The 23,249-nt window shown below is 38.1% G+C and overlaps 1 protein-coding gene across 4 annotated transcripts in view; it reads right to left on the bottom strand.

The window, feature by feature from the left end:
- CFAP53 (cilia and flagella associated protein 53) overlaps window positions 1-23,249 on the bottom strand; it is a 70,161-nt gene that overhangs the window by 45,784 nt on the left and 1,128 nt on the right. For 3 of the 4 annotated variants that reach the window (XR_004353119.1, XR_004353118.1, XM_032654156.1), the window contains exons 2-3: window positions 19,680-19,909; window positions 18,998-19,171 (exon numbers count right to left, since the gene is read on the bottom strand). Coding sequence is in view for 2 of the 4 variants with exons in the window: in XM_032654156.1 (XP_032510047.1) it covers window positions 18,998-19,171; window positions 19,680-19,909 (404 nt within the window). In the remaining 2 variants the exon portion in view is untranslated. Of the gene's footprint in view, window positions 1-18,997; window positions 19,172-19,679; window positions 19,910-20,792; window positions 21,083-23,249 lie in introns of those variants that run through there. The other variant, XM_032654157.1, reaches the window with a different exon arrangement.

Below are 23,249 nucleotides of genomic sequence, written 5' to 3'. Positions count from 1 at the left end.
CTGGGTTCATTCCCTGGTCAGGGAACTAGATCCCGCATGCCGCAACTAAAAGATCCCACGTGCTGCAACTAAAGATCCTGCATGCGGCAATGAAAATACCACATGCCACAACTAAGACCTGGCGCAGCCAAATAAATAAATAAAAATTTTTTTAAAAGGAGGGATTTCCCTGGTGGTGCAGTGGTTAAGAATCCGCCTGCCAATGCAGGAGACACAGGTTCGAGTCCTGGTCTGGGAACATGCTGCGGATCAACTAAGCCTATGTGCCACAATTATTGAGCCTGTACTCTAGAGCCTTGAGCCACAACTACTGAGCCCATGTGCCATAACTACTGAAGCCCGTGGACCTAGAGCCCATGCTCTGCCACAAGAGAAGCCATCGCAATGAGAAGCACATGCACTGCAATGAAGAGTAGCCCTCACTCACCACAACTAGAGAAAGCCTGCGCACAGCAACGAAGACCCAACGCAGCCAAAAATAAATAAATAAAAAATAGTAATAAAAGAAAAGAAAGAAAGAAATAGAAACTCAGGGAGCCTAAGTATCTTTCCAAGCCACAGAGCCAGGAGTAGTAATATTATTAGCAACAGTTATTAAGTGCTTACTATTTGCCAGGCACTGTTCTAAGCACTTTACATATTTGAACTCTTATGATCTTCATAACAACCAGTCTTGCAACAAACACTATTGTAAGCTAATTATTATTATTATTTTATCCCCAGTTTACAGATGAGGAAATGAAGGCACAGAGCTGTTAAATATCTTACGTAATTTCATACATTCAATATGTAGTAGAGCAGGGACTGAAGACCTGGCAGTCTGGTCCTGGAGTTCCTTGGTACTTCATTATATCATCAAGTGTTCTGACCACACATCCTAGGATATTCATTTAATAAAAACACCACAAAATACTAAAAAGCCAAAAAAATTCCTTCCTTAATCTGGGGTCCAATCACTGTGTACAAATATAGGACATTTAAAAAGAAGTCTGGGGCACAGAGGGAACATACCTCAACATAATAAAGGCCATGTATGACAAACCCACAGCTAACATCATACTTAACAGTGAAAAACTGAAAGCATTTCCACTAAACTCAGGAATAAGACAAGAATGCCCACTTTTATTCAACAGTTTGGAAGTCCTAGGCACAGCAATCAGAGAAGAAAAAGAAATAAAAGGAATTCTAATTGGAAACAAAGAAGTAAAACTGTTTGCAGATGACATGATACTATACATAGAAAAATCCTACAGACACCACCAGAAAACTATTAGAGCTCATTGGTGAATTTGGTAAAGTTGCAGGATACAAAATAAATATACAGAAATATGTTGCATTTCTATACACTAACAACAAATTATCATAAAGAGAAATTAAGGAAACAATCTCATCTACCATCATATCAAAAAGAATAAAATACCTAGGAATAAACCTACCTAAGGAGGTAAAAGACCTGTACTTGGAACACTAAAAGACTCTAATGAATGGAATTGAAGATGACACAATGAAATGGAAAGATACACTGTGTTCTTGGATTGGAAGAATTAGTATTGTTAAAAAAGGATCATACCACACCCAAGGCAATATACAAATGCAATGCAACCCCTATCAAAATACCAATGGCATCTTTCACAGAAATAGAACAAATAATTTTAAAATCTGTATGGAAACACAAAAGACCCCAAATAGGGCTTCCCTGGTGGCGCAGTGGTTGAGAGTCCGCCTGCCGATGCAGGGGACACGGGTTCGTGCCCCGGTCTGGGAGGATCCCACATGCCGCGGAGCGGCTGGGCCCGTGAGCCATGGCCGCTGAGCCTGCGCGTCCGGAGCCTGTCCTCCGCAACGGGAGAGGCCACAACAGTGAGAGGCCCGCGTAACGCATAAAAAAAAAAAAAAAAAAAAAAAAGACCCCAAATAGCTAAAGCAATCTTGAGAAAGAAGAATACAGCTGGAGAAACCATGCTCCCTGACTTCAGACTATACCACAAAGCTACAATAATCACAACTGTATGGTACTGGCACAAAAACAGACACACAGATCAATGGAACAGAATAGAGAGCCCAGAAATAAACCCATGAACTTATGGTAAATTAATCTATGATAAAGGAGGCAAGAATATACAATGGAGAAAATACAGTCCCTTCAATAAGTGTTGGGAAAACTGGACAGCTACATGTAGAATAATGAAATCAGAACATGCTCTAACAACATATATAAAAGTAAGCTCAAAATGGATTAAAGATCTAAATATAAGACCGGATACCATAAAACTCCTAGAGGAAAACATAGACAGAAGACTCTTTGACATAAACCATAGCAATATTTTTTTGGATCTGTCTCCTTAAACAAGGGAAATAAAAGCAAAAATAAACAAATGGGGCCTAATTAAACTTAAAAGCTTTTGCATAGCAAAATAAACAATCGACAAAATGAAAAGACAACCTACTGAATGGGAGAAAATATTTGCAAATGATATGACTGATAAGGGGTCAATATCCAACATATATAAACAGTTCATACAACTCAACATCAAAAGAAAAGAAAAAAAAAGCCCGATTAAAAAATGGGCAGAAGAACTGAAGACATTTCTCCAAAGAGGATATGCAAATGGCCAAAAAGCACATGAAAAGATGCTCAGCATGGTTAATCATCAGGGAAATGCAAATCAAAACCACAATGAAGGGATTCCCTGGTGGTCCAATGGCTAGCACTCCATGCTTTCACTGCTGAGGGCCCAGGCTCAATCCCTGGTTGGAGAACTAAGATCCCACGATGCACGAGGCATGGCCAAAAAAAAATGAAAGAAACAAAACCACAATGAGATACCACCTTGCACCTGTCAGAATGGCTATCGTCGGGGGAGACCTTCAAGCTGGCAGAGGATTAAGACGTGGAGATCACCTTCCTTCCCACAAATACATCAGAAATACATCTACATGTGGAACAACTCCTACAGAACACGTACTGAACACTGGCAGAAGACCTCAGACCTCCCCAAAGGCAAGAAACTCCCCACGTACCTGGGTAGGGCAAAAGAAAGAAAAAACAGACAAAAGAATAGGAAGAGGACCTGCACCTCTAGGAGGGAGCTGTGAAGGGGGAAAAGTTTCCACACACTAGGAAGCCCCTTCACTGGTGGATACAGGTGGCAGAGGCGGGAAGCTTCAGAGCCACGGAGGAGAGTGCAGCAACAGGGGTGCAGAGGGCAAAGCGGAGAGATTCCCACACAGAAGATCAGTGCCGACCAGCACTCACCACCCTGAGAGGCTTGTCTGCTCACTCGCCAGGGTGGGTGCGGGCTGGGAGCTGAGGTTTGGGTTTCGGAGGTCGGATCCCAGTGAGAGGACTGGCGTTGGCTGCGTGAACACTGCTTGAAGGGGCTAGTGCACCACAGCTAGCCGAGAGGGAGTCCGGGAAAAAGTCTGGAACTGCCTAAGAGGCAAGAGACCATTGTTTCGGGGTGCATGAGGAGAGGGGATTCAGAGCACCGCCTAAACGAGTTCCAGAGACAGGCGTGAGCTGTGGCTATCAGAGCGGACCCCAGAGATGGGCATAAAATGCTAAGGCTGCTATTGCAGCCACCAAGAAGCCTGTGTGCAAGCACAGGTCACTATCCACACCTCCCATCCTGGGAGCCTGTGCAGCCCACCACAGCCAGGGTCCCGTGATCCAGGGACAACTTCCCGGGGAGAACACACGGTGCACCTCAGGCTGTTGCAACCTCACGACAGCCTCTGCCGCTGCAGGCTTGCCCCGCATTCCATACCCCTCCCTCCCCCCCGCCTCAGTGAGCCAGAGCCCCTGAATCAGCTGCTACTTCAACCCTGTCCTGTCTGGGTGCAGAACAGCTGCCCTCAGGCAACCTACACACAGAGGCGGGGCCAAATCCAAAGCTGAACCCCAGGAGCTGTGTGAATGAAGAAGAGAAAGGGAAATTTCTCCCAGCAGCCTCAGGAGCAGCGGATTAAACCTCCCCAATCAACTTATGTACCCTGCATCTGTGGAACACCTGAATAGACAACGAACCATCCCAAATTGAGGTGGTGGACTTTGGGAGCAACTGTAGACTTGCAGTTGGCTTCCTGCATGTAATTCATTTCTGGTTTTATGTTTATCTTAGTTTAATATTTAGAGTTTATTATTATTGGTAGGTTTGTTTACTGATTTGGTTGCTTGCTTCCTTCTATATATATATATATATATATATATTTCCTTTTTCTCTTTTTGTGAGTGTGTATGCGTATGCTTCTATCTGTGATTTTGTCTGCATAGCTTTGCTTTTACCATTTGTCCTAGGGTTCTGTCTGTCCCTTTTTTCTTTTAGTACAGTTTTTAGCACTTTTTATCATTGGTGGATTTGACTTTTAGTTTGGTTGCTCTCTTCTTTCTTTCTTTCTTTTTCTGAATTACTTTATAATTTTTAATAATTTAAAATTTTTTTATTTTAATAACTTTATTTTCTTTCTTTCTTTCTTTCTTTCTCTCTTTCTTTCTTTCTTTCTTTTCTTTCTTTTTTTCCTCCCTTTTCTTCTCAGCCATGTGGTTCACAGGGTGCTCTGGCCAGGTGTCAGGCCTGTGCCTCTGAGGTGGGAGAGCCGAGTTCAGGACATTGGTCCACCAGAGACCTCCTGGCTTCATGTAATATCAAACAGCAAAAGCTCTCCCAGAGATCTCCATCTCAATGCTAAGACCCAGCTCCATTAAATGACCAGCAAGCTACAGAGCTAGACACCTTATGCCAAACAACTAGCAAGACAGGAACACAACACCACCCATTAGCAGACAGTCTGCCTAAAATCATACAAAGTTCATAGACGACCCAAAACACACCACCAGATGCAGTCCTGCCCACCAGAAAGACAAGATCCAGGCTCATCCACCAGACCACAGGCACTAGTCCCCTCCACCACGAAGCCTACACAACCGACTGAACCAACCTTAGCCACTGAGGGCAGACAACAAAAACAACAGGAACAACAAACCTGCAGCCTATGTAAAGGAGACACCAAAACACAGTAAGTCAAGCAAAATAAGAAGACAGAGAAACACACAGCAGATAAAGGAGCAAGGTAAAAATCCACCAGACCAAAAAAATGAAGAGAAAATGGGCAGTCTACCTGAAAAAGAATTCAGAGTAATGATAATAAAGATTATCCAAAATCTTGGAAATACAAGGAGAAAATACAAGAAACGTTTAAGAAGGACCTAGAAGAAATAAAGACCAAACAAACAATGATGAACAACACAATAAATGAAATTAAAAATTCTCTAGAAGGAATCAATAGCAGAATAATTGAGGCAGAAGAACGGATAAGTAACCTGGAAGATAAAAATAGTGGAAATAACTACCGCAGAGCAGAATAAAAAAAAAAAAATGAAAACAACTGAGGACAGTCTCAGAGACCTCTGGGACAACATTAAATGCCCCAACATTCAAATTATAGGGGTTCCAGAAGAAGAAGAGAAAAAGAAAGGGACTGAGAAAATATTTGAAGAGATTATAGTTGAAAACTTCCCTATATGGGAAAGGAAATAGTTAATCAAGTCCAGGAAGCGCAGAGAGTCCCATACAGGATAATTCCAAGGAGAAACATGTCAAGACACATATTAATCAAACTATCAAAAATTAAATAAAAAGAAAAAACATTAAAAAGAGCAAGGAAAAAGCAACAAATAACATACAAAGGAATCCCTATAAGGATAACACCTGATCTATCAGCAGAAACTCTACAAGCCAGAAGGCACAGGCAGGACATATTCAAAGTGATGAAAGGGAAAAACCTCCAACCAAGATTACTCTATCCAGCTAGAATATCATTCAGATTTGACGGAGAAATTAAAACCTTTACAGACAATCAAACACCAAGAGAATTCAGCACCATCAAACCAGCTTTACAACAAATGCTAAAGGAACTTCTCTAAGCAGGAAACACAAAAGAAGGAAAAGATCTACAATAACAAACCCGAAACAATTAACAAAATGGTAACAGGAACATACATATCGATAACTAACTTAAATGTAAATGGATTACATGCTCCAATCAAAAGACATAGACTGGCTGAATGGATACCAAACAACACCCATATATAGGTTGTCTACAGAGACTCACTTAAGACCTAGCGACACACACAGACTGAAAGTGAGGGGATGGATAAAGATATTCCATGCAAAAGGAAATCAAAAGAAAGCTGGAGTAGCAATTCTCATATCAGACAAAATAGACTTTAAAATAAATACTATTACAAGAGACAAAGAAGGACACTACATAATAATTAAGGGATCAATCCAAGAAGATATAACAATTGTAAATATCTGTGCACCCAACATAGGAGCACCTCAATACATAAGGCAAATACTAACAGCCATAAAAGGGGAAATCGACAGTAACACAATCATAATATGGGATTTTAACACCCCACTTTCACCAATGGACACATCAGCCAAAATGAAAATAAATAAGGAAACACAAGCTTTAAATGATACATTAAACAGATGGACTTAATTTATATTTTATAGGATATTCCAGCCAAAAACAACAGAATACACTGTCTTCTCAAGTGCTCATGGAACATTCTCCAGGATAGATCATACTGTGGGTCACAAATCAACCCTTGGTAAATTTTAAAAAACTGAAATAGTATAAAGTATCATTTCTGACCACAATGCTATGAGACTAAATATCAATTACAGAAAAAAAATCTGTAAAAACTAAAAACACATGGAGGCTAAACAATACACTACTAAATAACCAAGAGATCACTGAAGAAATCAAAGAGGAAATCAAAAAATACCTAAAAACAAATGACAATGAAAACACAATGACCCAAAACCTAGGGGAGGCAGCAAAATCAATTCTAAGAGGGAAGTTTATAGCAATACAATCCTACCTTAAGAAACAAGAAACACCTCAAATAAACAACGTAACTTTACACTTAAAGCAGTTAGAGAAAGAATAAAGAATAAAACCCCAAAGTCAGCAGAAAGAAAGAAATCATAAAGATCAGATCAGAACAGAAATAAATGAAATAGAAAAGAAGGAGACGATCTCAAAGATCAATAAAACTAAAAGCTGGTTCTTTGAGAAGATAAACAAAATTGATAAAATATTAGCCAGACTCATCAACAAAAAAAGGGACAAGACTCAAATCAACAGAATTAGAAATGAAAAAGGAGAAGTAACAACTGACACTGCAGAAATACAAAGGATCATGAGAGACTACTACAAGCAACCATATGCGGATAATATGGACAACGTGGAAGAAATGGACAAATTCTTAGAAAAGCACAACCTTCCGAAACTGAACCAGGAATAAATAGAAAATATGAACAGACCAAACACAAGCACTGAAATTGAAACTGTGATTAAAAATCTTCCAAAAAACAAAAGCCCAGGACCAGATGGCTTCACAGGCAAATTCTATCAAACATTTAGAGAAGAGCTAACACCTATCCTTCTCAAACTCTTCCAAAATATAGCAGAGGGAGGAACACTCCCAAACTCATTCTACGAAGCCACCATCACCTTGATACCAAAACCAGACAAAGATGTCACAAAGAAAGAAAACTACAGGCCAATATCACTGATGAACATAGATGCAAAAATCCTCAACAAAATACTAGCAAACAGAATCCAACAGCACATTAAAAGGATCATACACCATGATCAAGTGGGGTTTATGCCAGGAATGCAAGGATTCTTCAATATATGCAAATCAATCAACATGATAAATCATATTAACAAATTGAAGGAGAAGAACCATATGATCATCTCAATAGATGCAGAGAAAGCTATCGACAAAATTCAACACCCATTTATGATAAAACCCCTGCAGAAAGTAGGCAGAGAGGGAACTTTCCTCAACATAATGAAGGCCATATGTGACAAACCCACAGACAAGTTCGTCTTCAATGGTGAAAAACTGAAACCTTTTCCACTAAGATCAGGAACAAGACAAGGTTGCCCACGCTCACCACTCTTATTCAACATAGTTTTGGAAGTTCTAGCCACAGCAATCAGAGAAGAAAAAGAAATAAAAGGAATCCAAATCGGAAAAGAAGAAGTAAAGCTGTCACTGTTTGCAGGTGACATGATACTCTACATAGAACATCCTAAAGATGCTACCAGAAAACTACTAGAGCTAATCAATGAATCTGGTAAAGTAGTAGGATACAAAATTAATGCACAGAAATCTCTGGCATTCCTATACACTAATGATGAAAAATCTGAAAGTGAAATCAAGAAAACACTTCCATTTACCATTGCAACAAAAAGAATAAAATATCTATGAATAAACCTTCCTAAGGAGACAAAAGATCTGTATGCAGAAAACTATAAGACACTGATGAAAGAAATTAAAGATGATACAAATAGATGGAGAGATATACCATGTTCTTGGATTGGAAGAATCAACATTGTGAAAATGACTCTACTACCCAAAGCAATCTATAGATTCAATGCAATCCCTATCAACCTACCACTGGCATTTTTCACAGAACTAGAACAAAAAATTTCACAATTTGTATGGAAACACAAAAGACCCCGAATAGCCAAAGCAATCTTGAAAACAAAAAACGGAGCTGGCGGAATGAGGCTCCCTGACTTCAGACTATACTACAAAGCTACAGTAATCAAGACAGTATGGTACTGGTACAAAAACAGAAATACAGATCAATGGAACAGGATAGAAAGCCCACAGAGAAACCCACGCACATATAGTCACCTTATTTTTGATAAAGGAGGCAAGACTATATAGTGGAGAAAAGACAGCCTCTTCAATAAGTGGTGCTGGGAAAACTGGACAGATACATGTAAAAGTATGAAATTAGAACACTCCTGAACACCATACACAAAAATAAATTCAAAATGGATTAAAGACCTAAATGTAAGGCCAGACACTGTCAAACTCTTAGAGGAAAACATAGGCAGAACACTCTATGACATAAATCACAGCAAGATCCATTTTGACTCACCTCCTAGAGAAATGTAAATAAAAACAAAAATAAACAAGTGGGACCTAATGAAACATAAAAGCTTTTGCACAGCAAAGGAAAACATAAACAAGACCAAAAGATAACCCTCAGAATGGGAGAAAATATTTGTAAATGAAGCAACTGACAAAGGATTAACCTCCAAGATTTACAAGCAGCTCATGCAGCTCAATAACAAAAAAACAAACAACCCAATCCAAAAATGGGCAGAAGACCTAAACAGACATTTCTCCAAAGAAGATATACAGATTGCCAACAAACACATGAAAGGATGCTCAACATCACTAATCATTAGAGAAATGCAAATCAAAACTACATTGAGGTATCAGCTCACACGGGTCAGAATGGCCATCATCAAAAAAATCTGCAAACAATAAATGCTGGAGAGGGTGTGGAGAAAAGGGAACCCTCTTGCACTGTTGGTGGGAATGTAAATTGATACAGCCACTATGGAGAACAGTATGGAGGTTCCTTAAAAAACTAAAAATAGAACTACCATATGACCCAGCAATCCCACTACTGGGTGTATACCTTGAGAAAACCATAATTCAAAAAGAGTCATGTACCAAAATGTTCATTGCAGCTCTGTTTACAATGGCCAGGACATGGAAGCAATGTAAGTGTCCATCATCGAATGAACGGATAAAGAAGATGTGGCACATATACACAATGGAATATTACTCAGCCATAAAAAGAAACGAAATTGAGATATTTGTAGTGAGATGGATGGACATAGAGTCTGTCATACAGAGTGAAGTAAGTCAGAAAGAGAAAGACAAATACCGTATGCTAACACATATATATGGAATCTAAAAAAAAAAATGGTTCCAAAGAAACTAGTGGCAGGACAAGAATAAAGATGCAGACGTAGAGAATGGAGTTGAGGACACGGGGAGGGGGAAGGGTAAGCTGGGACGAAATGAGAGAGTGGCATGGACATATATACACTACCAAATGTAAAATAGATAGCTAGTGGGAAGCAGCTGCATAGCACAGGAGATTAGCTCAGTGTTTTGTGTCCACCTAGAGGGGTGGGATAGGGAGGGTGGGAGGGAGATGCAAGAGGGGGGGATATAGGGATATATGTATACGTATAGCTGATTCACTTTCTTATAAAGCAGAAACTAACACAACATTGTAAAGCAATTATACTCCAATAAAGATGTTAAAAAAAAAAAGAATGGCTATCATCAAAAAGAACATAAATAACAATGTTGGCAAGGATGTTGCACTATTGGTAGCAATGTAAATTAGTGCAGCCACTTTGGAAAACAGCATGAAGGTTTCTCTAAAAAGTAAAAACAGAACTACCATATGACCCAGCAATTCCAGTCCTGGGTACATATCCAAAAATAAAAAAACAAACACTAATTCAGAAAGACACACACACCACAATGTTCATAGTAGCAGTATTTATAATTGTCAAGATATGGAAGCAACCTAAGTGTCCATTAACAGATGAATGGATAAAGAAGATATGGCATATATATACAATGGAATACTACTCAGCCATAAAAAAGAATGAAATTTTGCCATTTGCAGCAACATGGATGGACTTGGAGAGCATTATGCTAAGTGAAATAAGTCAAACAGAGAAATACAAATACCACATGATATCACTTACATGTGGAATCCAAAAAAATACAAGAAACTAATGACTATAACTAAAAAGAAGCAGACTCAGAAATACAGAGAACAAACTTAGTGGTTACCAGTGGGGAGAGGGAAGGGGGGAAAGGCAATACAGGGGTAGGGGATTTAAAAAGTTTTTTTCATGACGTACCAACTTTTTCTCTGTGAAAGACACCCCTAAGAGGAAAAAAAAAAACAAGCTACAGACTAGGAAAAACTATTTCTAAACCACATATCCTACAAAGGACTCATATCTGGAATATACAAAGACTTTTCAAAACTTAACAGCTAATCCAATTAGAAAATGGGAAAAGATATGAAGAGACACTTCACCAAATTGAATGTACACATGGCAAATAAGCATATGAAAAGTTGTTCAACACCACCACCCATTAGGGAAATGCCAGTAAAGGTGGCAATGAGATATCATTACACACCTCTGCTGTACTAGTGGCAGTATGAAAAGCTGGCAAAGATATGGAAAAACTTAATCTTTTACACATTACTGGTAGAAATATAAAATCGTACAGCCACAATGGAAAACAATTTGTCAGTTTCTTACAAAATTAATCATACATATAAGACCCAGCATATGGCAATTATCCTAGAGAAAGGAAAAATTATGTTCACACAACTATCTGTACACAAATGTTCATATCAGATTCATTTATAATAGTTAAAAACTAGAAACAATCAAAATGTACTGCAATAAGTGAATGATTTATAGAAACTTAAGTACATCCATGCAATGGAATACCACTCAGCAATAAAAAGGACAAACTATTGATACATGCAGCAATTTGGATGAACCTCAAAGGCAATTCATTGACTGAAAAGAGCCAATTTCGAAAGATCACATATTGTATGATTCCATTTATATAAAATTCTTGAAATGATGAAATTATGGAGACGGAAAAGGGATTAGAAGTTGCCTGAGATTAGGAATGATGGGGGTGACAGTGGTGGTTGTGACTATAAAGGGGAGCACAAGGGAGACTTTTGTGATGATGGAACAGTTCTGTATCTTGATTGTGGTGGCGGATTAGATGGATCTACACATGTGCTAAAATGGCACAGAATTATATACATACATTATACCAATGTCAATTTCCTTGTAGGATACTGTGTTATAGTTACATAAGATATAACCATTGGAGGAAACTGGGACTGTAAGAATACATGAGATTTTTGTACTATCTTTTCAATTTCTGTGAATATATAATTATTTAAAAATAAAAATAATTTTGGGCTTCCCTGGTGGTGCAGTGGTTGAGAGTCCGCCTGCCGATGCAGCGGACATGGGTTCGTGCCCCGGTCCAGGAAGATCCCACATGCCACGGAGCAGCTAGGCCCATGAGCCACGGCCACTGAGCCTGCGTGTCCGGAGCCTGTGCTCCGCAACAGGAGAGGCCACAACAGTGAGAGGTCCGCGTACCGCAAAAAATAAATAAATAAATAAATTTAAAATCACTGGTTATCTTGTCACTGTTATTCATTTCATTTCATTATTATTACTGAAAGTAATTTTGCTGTTTGGAAGACCTGGAGCAATAAAAATGATCCGTTCTAGAGTGTCAAATATTCTAGGTATGCCACTGAATATACCTAAAAGAAATGAATGTGCTTGTCTACCAGAAGACATGTACAAGAATGTCCACAGCAGCTTTATTTATAGGAATAAACTGGAAATGACTGAAATGCCTATAACCTGGAAGATGAATAAATTGTGGTATATTCACACAATGGAATACTAAAAGGAAGAGGAAGGGAAAGGAGAGGAAGAGGAAAAATTTCATCTCACTTTATGTATACATTAAAGCTTCAATTATATTTTCAGTAATGGGGCCTGATTTAGCATCCTTGATCAAAATTTAACACTGCCCCTTCACCGTTATAATGAATTAAAACTATATTTGCTGCTCTGTATTAAAGAGTTGGTGGTATTACATTAAAAACACTAAAAACAGTTGGATTTCAAATGAATTATGGTAGTCTCCTTTACCCACCATTTCACTTTCTACAGTTTCCATTACCCACAATCTACTGTGGTCTGAAAACATTAAATGGAAAACTCCAGAAATAAACAATTCATAAATTTTTCAACTGCACTCTGTTCTAAGTAGTGTAATGAAATTTTGCACCCACTTGGGATCTCCAACCGTCAACATCTTCTGCTCCTGACATCAACCATCAACATTGTCATTGATCAATGATCCAGGATCACCCGAAGCAGGTGATCCTGCTTCTGACATGTGGTCAGAAGGCCAGTAGCCTAATGCTACATCACAACGTCTACATCATTCACTTCACTTCATCTTACTTATCACATAGACATTTTATCATCTCACATCATCACAAGAAGAAGGGTGAGTACAGTACAATAAGATATTTTGAGATAGAGAGATAGACCACATTCATGAATTTTATTACAGTATATTGTTATAACTGTTCCATTTCATTATTGTTGTTAATCCCTGACTGTGCCTAATTTATAAATTAAATTTTATCATAGGTCTGTATGTATTGGAAAAAACATAGTATATAGAGAATTTGGTACTCGCCCCAGTTTCAGACATTTACTGGGGATGGATAAGGGGGGCTACTGTATATTGTTGCAGGATATAACTGTTTCTTCAAAAATTCTAATAATTCATCTAACTAGCAAGTTATACAACTTGAAGCTGTATACTTAGTTATATAAGATCTCTCTATGAAATCTGTAAAAATTGTTACCAGATTAATACGTATTTTAAGAGCACAAACCACTTATGAAACTTCATTTTTATTACTGTGTCAAAAAACATTTACTAGAGAGTGGAAAATATATTAATGGTCCATTGAAATTCACTTCCCAGTGTCCCCTTTGCCCCTTACAGCATCTTCTCCTCTAGCAGCCAGTAGGGAGAATCCAGATCCTGCCAAAGACAGGATGTGAGGGTATGCTTTACATACACTCGAGAGAACAAGAAGTGTAGAGCAGGTGCATCCATAGAAAAGGTCTGAGGAAGGTCTCAGAATCCCTAGCTGGGCTGATTGGTGATGGTATTTCTTTCCTGAGGCCAGCTAGTAAAAACTGGAGGGGGTAAATACTTCTTTAAATGCAAAGACAGCAACACAAGACTTCGAAGCTTACAAAAAATCAAGGAAACAAACACCAACAAAGGAACATGATGATTTTCTAATAACCAATCCTAAAGAAATAAAGCTCTACAAATTACCTGATGAAGAATTCCAAACAATTGTTTTAAGGTTGGTAAACTACCAGAGAACACAGATAGACAATGTAACAAAATCAGGAAAACAACACAGGAACAAAATGAGAAATTCAACAGAGATAGAAATCAACAAAAAGAACCAAACAGAAATTCCGGAGCTGAAGAATACAATGAATGAAACGAAAAATCCAAGAGACAGCATCAACATCAGGCGTGAACAAACAAAACAGAGGAAAAAAATCTGAGAACTCAAAGACAGGTAATTTGAAATTATCTAGTCAGCGTGTCTGAATGTATAAAAAACAATATCCAACAATATGCTGCTTACAAGAGACTTGCTTCGGCTTTAAGGATACACATATCTTTAAAGTGAAGGGATGGAAAAAGATATTTCATGCAAGTAGAAACCAAAAGAGAGCAGAGGTAGCTACACTTATGTTAGATAAAATACACTTTAACTCAAAAGCTGTAATAAGAGAGAAAGAAAGTCATTATATAATGATAAAAGGAGCAATTCATCAAGAGGATATAACAATTATAAATACAGATTCATCCCTTGGTATCTGCAGGGGATTTGTTTGAGGACCTGCTACAGATACCAAAACCCACAGATGCTCAAGTCCTGTAGTCAGCCCTCCACATCTGCGAATTCAACTAATCCCAGATCATGTAGTACTGCATTTACTGAAAAAACCACATTTAAGTGGACCTGCAGAGTTCATATCTGTGTTGTTCAAGGGGTCAGCTATATATGCACCCAACATGAGAGCACTCAAATATGTTAAGCAAATATTAACAGATATCAAAGTAGAAACAGACAGCAGTGCAGTAATAGTAGGGAACTTCAATACTCCACTTTCAACAGTGCATAGATCATCCAGACAGAAAATAAGTAAGGAAACACTGGATTGAACCATACTTTAGATCAAATGCACCTAACAGACATACACAGAACATTCCATCTAATAGCAGCAGAATACACATTCTTCTCAGGTACACATGGAACATTCTCCAGGATAGATCACATGCTAGGTCACAAAAAAGTTGTAACAGATTTTAAAAGATTAAAATCATATAAGTATTTTTTCTGACCACAATGGCATAAAACTAGAAACCAAACACCGGAAGAAAGCTGGAAAATTAACAAATATGTGGAAATTAAACAACACACTCCTGAATAACCAATGGGTCAAAGAAGAAATGAAAAGGGAAATCAAAAAATACCTTAAATGAAAACAGAAATACAACATACCCAAACTTATGGGATGCAACAAAAGCAGCTTTAAGAAGGAAGTTTATAGCAATAAACATCTATATTAAGAGAAAAGAAAGATCTCAAATCTCAAATAAACAACCTGACTTTAAACCTCAAGGAACTATAAAAAGAACAAACTAAGCCCAAAGTAAGCAGAAGGAAGAAAATAACAAAGATCAGGGCAGAAATAAATGAAGTAGAGACTAGAAAAATGATAAAACATATCAATGAAACTAAAGCTGGTTTTTTGAAAAGATAAACAAAATTGACCACCTTTAGCTGGACTAGCTAAGGAAAAAAGAGAGAAGATTTGAATAAATAAAATCAGAAATGAAAGAGGAAACATTACAACTGACACTGCAATAATACAAGGGATCATGAAAGACTATTACGAACAATTATATGCAAACAAATTAGATAATCTAAAAAATGGATAAATTCCTAGACACATATAAACTACCAAGGCTGAATCATGACAAAATAGAAAATCTGAAAAGACCAATAATGAGTAAGGAGATTGAACCAGTAATCAAAAATCTACCAGTAGGTCTTCCCTGGTGGCGCAGTGGTTGGGAGTCCGCCTGCCGATGTGGGGGACGCGGGTTCGTGCCCCGGTCCAGGAGGATCCCACATGCTGAGGAGCAGCTGGGCCCGTGAGCCATGGCTGCTGAGCCTGCACGTCTGGAGCCTGTGCTCCGCGGCGGGGGAGGCCACAGCAGTGAGAGGCCCACGTACTGCAAAAGAAAAAAATCTACCAATAAAGAAAAGTCCAGGACCAGATGCTTTCATTGGTGAGTTCTACCAGATATTTAAAGAAGAATTAATACCCATCTTTCTCAAATCCTCCAAAAAAATTGAAGAAGAGAAAACACTTCCAATATCCCTGAATAACACAGATGCAAAAATCCTCAATATAATACTAGCATGGCAAATTTAACAGAATATTAAAAGAAGCAGATACCATGATCAAGTGGAATATATCCTTGGGATGCAAGGATGGTTCAACATATGCAAATCAATAAATGTGATATACCACATTAACAGAATGAAGGATAAAAATTATATGATCATCTTAATACAGAAAAAGGTTTGACAAATTCATGATTAAAAAAACTCTCAACAAATTACTTATAGAAGGAACGTAGCTCAACACAATAAAGGCCATATATAACAAGTGCACAGCTAACATCATGCTCAAAAGTAGAAAACTGAAGGCTTTTCCTCTAAAATTAGGGATAAGACAAGGGTGCCCACTCTTGCCACTTGTATTCAACATAGTACTGGAAATCCTAGTCAGAGCAATTAGGCAAGAAAAAGAAATGAAAGACATCCAAAATAAAAAGGAAGAAGTAAAATTATCTGCTTGCAGATGACATGATCTTGCATATAGAAAACCCTAAAGACTCCATCAAAAACTGTTAGAATTAATCAATGAATTCAGTAAAGCTATAGGATTTGAAATCAACAAACAAAATCAGTTGCATTTTTTACACTAATAATGAACGATCTGAAAGAGAAATTAAGAAAACAATCCCTTTTGCAACAGTTTCAAAAGCAATAAAATACGAAAGAATAAATTTAACCAAGGAGGTTAAAGATCTGTACACTGAAAATTATGAGACACTGATGAAAGAAATTGAAGACTCAAATAAATGGAAAGATATCCTTTGCCCTTGGGTTGGAAGAATTAATATTTTTAACATGTCCATACTGGGGCTTCCCTGGTGGTGCAGTGGTTAAGAATCCATCTGCCAATGCAGGAGACACGGGTTCGAGCCCTGGTCTGGGAAGATCTCACATGCCACGGAGCAATTAAGCCCCTGAGCCACAATTACTGAAGCCCGTCTACCCTAGAGCCTGTGCTCCGCAACAAGAGAAGCCACCACAATGAGAAGCCTGCGGACCACAATGAAGAGTAGCCCCCGCTTGCCACAACTAGAGGAAGCCCACACGCAGCAACGAAGACCCAACACAGCCAAAAATAAATAAACAAAATAAAATTAATTAATTAATTTTTAAAAATGTCCATACTACGCAAAGTGATCTACCGGTTCAATGCAATCCTTATCCAAATTCGAATGGCATTTTCACAAAAACAGAAAAAGAAAATCCCAAAATTCCAACTGAATTACAAAAGACCATGAATAGCCAAAGCAATCTTGAGAAAGAAGAACAAAGCTGGAAGCATCACATACTTGATTCCATCTATATTACAAAGCTATCATAATCAAAACAGTATGGTAGCTGCATAAATACAGTTGCATAGACCAGTGGAACAGAATAGAGGGCCCAGAAATAAATCCAGCCATATATGGTCAACCAATCTTTTACAAGGAGACCAAGAACACACAATGAGGAAAGGATAGTCTCTTCAATAAATAGTCTTGGTAAAACTGGATATCTACATGCAAAAGAATGAAATTGCATCCCTATATACACCATTCAAAAAAATTAACTCAAGGGCTTCCCTGGTGGCACAGTGGTTGAGAGTCCGCCTGCCGATGCAGGGGACACGGGTTCGTGCCCCGGTCCAAGAAGATCCCACATGCCACGGAGCGGCTGGGCCCGTGAGCCATGGCTGCTAAGCCTGCGCGTCTGGAGCCTGTGCTCTGCAACGGGAGAGGCCACAACAGTGAGAGGCTCGTGTACCGCAAAAAAAAAAAAAAAAGAAAATTAACTCAAAATGGATTAAAAATTTAAACATAAGACCTGAAACTGTAAAACCCATAGAAGAAAACATACAGAAAAAGCTCCTTGACATTGGTCTTGACAATGATTTTTCGGATATGACACTAAAAGCAAAGGCAACAAAATGAAAAATAAACCAGTAGGACTATATCCAATTAAAAAGCTTCTGCACAGCAATGGAAACAATCAACAAAATAAAAAGGCAACCTACAGAATGGAAGAGAATATTTTCAAACCATATATCTGTTAAAGGGTTAATATCTAAAATACATAAGAAACTCATTTAACTCAACAGCAAAAAAAAAAAAACCAACCAAATAATCTGACTAAAAAAATGAGCAAAAGCCCTGAATAGACATTTTTCCAAGAAGACATACAAATAGCCAACAAGTATGTGAAAACATCACTAATCACCAGAAAAATGCAAATCAGAACCACAATGAGATATCACCTCACACCTGTTCAGATGGCTATTATAAAAAAGACAAGAGGTGACAGGTGTCGGCAAGGATGTAGAGAAAACGACACCTTTGTACACTGTTGGTGGGAATATAAATTGGTATCGCCGTTCTGAAAAACAGTATGGAGATCCCTCAAAAAATTAAAACCAGAACTACCATATGGAAACAAACTAAGTGTCCATTGATGTATGAATGGATAAAGAAAGTATGAAATGGAATATTATTCAGCATAAAAAAGAAAATTCTGCCATTTGAGACAACACGGATGAACCTGGAGGATATAATACTAAGTGAAATAAGCCAGACAGAGAAAGACAAGTACTGTGTGATCTCACTAAATGTGGAATCTAAGAAAAAAAGTTGAATATATAGAAACAGAGAGTAGAATGCTGGTTCTCAGGGGTTATGGGGTGGGAGAAATCTGAACATATTGGTCAAAGGATATAAATTTTCAGTTATCAGACGAATGAATAAGTTCTGGGGATCTAATATACAGTATGGTGACTACAGGCAATAATACTGTATTATATATTTGAAATATGCTAAGAGAGTGAATCTTATGCATTCTCACCACAAAACAAACAAAACTCCTCAGTATCTGCATTATGCGATGATGTATATATAATTAACAAGACTTAAAGGTGCAACAACTGTGTATACCCTCTTAAGGCTACACTTTACTGTAGTTAGCTTTCCTAAATAATTTTTAATATACCAACTTCAGATTCTGTGTGTGTGTTTTTCTGATATCATTACCTGAATTGCTGGTCTAGCTTTTCAGCCACAAAATCCTGTCTCTCTTTTTCTTTCTTCTCTCTTAATAATCTGATTTTATCTCTCATTCTATCTTTTTTCTCCTCAATTGTTTCTTCTTTCAATTGCATTTCAATAAAATATTCATTTTCTTCTGATGCTAAAAGTTCACGTAACCTAAGTTCACAAAACAAAATGACAAGAGAAAAGGAAATTAAAACTATCATGCCACATGTACCATTTCACTAACTGATTTTTATTTTGTTAAATCTGATTTCAGAAGTACACGTTCAGTCATAAATTTTGTAAGAAGGAAAGATCATTACAGTATTCCATAAAATAAGACTAGTTGCCATTTAAAGCAATAAAGATACTGATCTATGCCAGGTTTTATTTGATCACATACAGATGAGATATGTAATGTATATCTTCAACAAAAAAGCAAAATGAGCAGATTTTAATTAAAAATAAAGAAATCTGAAACAATATGTTCTTTTGCTTTCTATCAAACATAGGTTATCACAAGTGAAAATAGAAACAAGCAATAGCTATTGGTTTGGTAGGAATATGCATAGCTCAGCCATGATCCTTACTGTAAAAATTCACTTGATTTTTGATTGATCAATCTCAAACTGTGGTTTTAGGAATGTTTCAGAGTCTGGATCAGCTGGTTTACGAGCCTTACTTATTTCGTCTTTCTTCAGTATTGATGATAAACCCTTGCATGGCATCCTTGACTCTTGCTTTCACAAGACTGTCCACAAACTTGCGGTCATTGTGCTGGTCCCACTCAACTTTCAAGCGATCCCGCTCGTTTGACTTAATGGAAGCCAAAATAGCATGATGCTTCTGATGGCTGCGTCGGATTCTTTCCAGATGATGTTCAGCCCCTTGGCCTTTGGGAGGCTTGGCTCTCTGAAAACAAATAGCAACTATCACTTATGATAGACCCAAAATCAATTGCATATTTTCAATTAATCATGACCTCCACCAACACTCATATTAATCAAAACTTGGTATATAAAACTAATACATCCTGCTACAACTGCAAACAACTTAGGTGCCTAAGATGTAACTTGTTTGATTCTTTGAACCTATACCTAAGATGTCATCAAATCAGTCTCAAATATTTCTCAAATGCCATTTGAGTAAAAGTTCATGGAATTATAGTTAAAAATTTGAACAGGGCTCCAGAGATTATCTAGTCAATAGATAATTGACTAGATAATCTCTGGATTATCTAGATAAGTTATAACTTAACAATAGATAAGTTATTTGCTCAAAGTGCTTTAAATAGTTAGGGCAGACCTAGATAGAACAAGAATTAGAGGTCTTCTAATTCCTGACCTTAATCTTGCCACCAACTACCCCACATTGTTTCTCAGGGGTGGACAACATAGTTACCGACATAAAAATTCTTTCAATTAAGAGACTACTATCTAAGTGTAAGGATATATCAATATATAACAAGTTGTGACAATGAAAAACCCTTTACTAAGAAGGAAGCAAAGAAGATAGAAAGGGAGGGAGGGAAAGAAGGAAAAGAAAAGGGGGGAAAAAAAAACCCTAGTGGTAGAACTTTTTTCCTATTTCTATTGTGCCCAGAAGTTTAATGTAAGAGCTGTGCTCCTGACATTTTGGGGTAAATTGAATTTCTGTAAATATGTTCATTTTATACAAACTTCCACCAGAAAGTTGGAAATGCATACATCTTTGTGAATACATATTGACACATTTAATAAAATCATATGGACTATATCTTTTTCATTTCTGTATTCCTAGCAATGAACATGCCTACCAGCATCAGGTTCTCAATATGAATGGGAAAGATGAATGAATGAAACAATGTTTATGGGTGGGCTTGATGTGATTCCTGCTCTTCCTGGGCCACCATGAAATCCATGGTCTTGAGCTTTGTATTTTCAGCCAGTTTTAGCAAATCATCCTTAGGTGAGTAGTGAGGCTCTGGTGTGCTGATTCACAGTAACAAAACTTTTTTTTTTGCGGTACGCGGGCCTCTCACTGTCGTGGCCTCTCCCGTTGCGGAGCACAGGCTCCGGACACGCAGGCTCAGCGGCCATGGCTCACGGGCCCAGCCGCCCCGCGGCATATGGGATCTTCCCGGACCGGGGCACAAACCCGTGTCCCCTGCATCGGCAGGCAGACTCTCAACCACTGCGCCACCAGGGAAGCCCAGTAACGAAACTTTTAACTCATGTGGCAGAGTCAATCTGATCATTTACACTTAGAATTGGGACTTGGTAAGGGAATCTCCTAGGGAAAGAAAATCAACATTTGAAGATAGCTTCATGAAAAGATTCAGGGCTCAGGGTATACATATATATATATATATATATATATATATATATATATATATACACATACACACACACCTAGATTAGTTGAATAAGATAATACAAAACTGAGGTAGGTTGGAGACAAAAGATGATACTGAGGGTTACACCATGGGAAGTAGCTAATTCATATCCAAATTATTTAGAGCCTAGATTTAGTTAACAAACTACTGTTCTCTAATACATAAAACATTTTATGAATGTGGATTCAGTGACAACAAAGCAGAGCTGGATCAAGACTGCACCCTGGGCAGGATATACATAGGAACTCACGCTCCCAGTAGACAGATGGGCTGAGAGCAGGAACCAAGCACCAAGGTCATAAGGAATCAATTGTCAAATTGTCAGGGCAAGAACCAGGTTCTGAGGTACATTTTGACTGAAGAGGGGGATGGGGGTGGAGGGTGGTGAGAAACAGCCTGAGCAGTAGCTGGGGATTAGGAAGCCCTTTAAGGCTTGGGCATCCTGTGTAGGACTTTGTGATCAGGAAGGACCTTATCTCTGGATGAACAGGTATGATCTGGAGTTCTCTAACAACGAGGTGGTGCCAATCCATGCAGTCTTAGCATTATGTAATCAAAACCTGTCCTGTTTAACAGAAATATAATATAAACCAGATATGTAATTTAATAACATTTTCTAGTAGCTGTATTTTAAAAAGTAAAAAGAAACAGGGGAAATTAATTTTAATAATATATTTTTATTTAACCAATATATCCAAAATATTATCATTTCAACATGTGACTCTACGCATAGTTCAAGTGCTCAAAAGCCATTTGTGGCTAGTGGCCACCATAATGGACACTGCAACTCTTAAACCATACTAAATTCAGAACAAAGGGTTTAATAACTACTCTGTACTTTCAAGGTCACTGAAGGCTTTTGTTACTGCAACATCTCAAATTACTTTCTACTATTACAGTTTAATGTCTTAAAGAATGATGTCTTACAGCCTAGGTTTGATCCTGGCCTCTACTGATTACTAATTGTATGATCTTGAGCAAGTTACTTAATCTTTTTAAGTCTCAGTTTTCTCACCTGTCAAAATAAATGTCCTCCTAAAAAATTATTTCAAGAAGTAAATAACTGGGTTCCTAGGAGGCACTCACCAAATAGCCGCTCCTTTTGCTTCTCCTAAAAAATTATTTCAAGAAGTAAATAACTGGGTTCCTAGGAGGCACTCACCAAATAGCCGCTCCTTTTGCTTCTCCATTACTTCAGACATTTCATCTTTCACCAACTTCTCCTGGAGGAATTGTTTAGCATCCAAGTCTCATCTCTGGTGGCTTTAATTCTTCTCCCACCACAACTCTGCAACCTCTAACATCCACACTTCTTATCACACTCTGACATCTGAGATACACCAGCTCTGACCTCTTCCTTTTCCTCTTTATTCTTCTATAAACTTAAAGTATTCAATAGGCCTCCTTCTCCGATTTGGTGGTAATTTGGTGGAACAGAAATCCTTATTGGTTCCCAACACAAGTAATATCACCTGACCAATGGCCCAGCCCCTGAGCTCAGTGTTCGCATACAGAACCCAAAGTACATCAATTTCTGTCCCTCATAAAGTCTGTCTATAATGATCACCTTGAACCGTACAGACTGTAAAAGACTCCACTCTACTGATTTCCAAACCCAGATCCTAACAGTCCCTGGACCTAAAAAAGAGGGGGCATTGAGAACTGCTATGCGCACTATGGAGCATAATAAAACTGCACCCTTCATTATCCCTGATATTTCTTCCACAATGTTCCAACACAGACAGTATAGCACATCATTATCTACTGTGCTAACCTTTGATGGTTTTGTGCATGAGCAAGTTGTTTCTGCAGTTAGATGATAAGCAACGTGAAGGCAGGGATCAGACTTCTAAAGAAGGGTAAACCTCCCAGGGTCAC

The sequence above is a fragment of the Phocoena sinus genome, chromosome 14 (genome assembly GCF_008692025.1).
Source record: "Phocoena sinus isolate mPhoSin1 chromosome 14, mPhoSin1.pri, whole genome shotgun sequence".
In the NCBI taxonomy this organism is placed as follows: domain Eukaryota; kingdom Metazoa; phylum Chordata; class Mammalia; order Artiodactyla; family Phocoenidae; genus Phocoena; species Phocoena sinus.
Note: the sequence above shows the minus strand (reverse complement) of the source record. Positions and strands in the feature narration are given on the sequence as shown.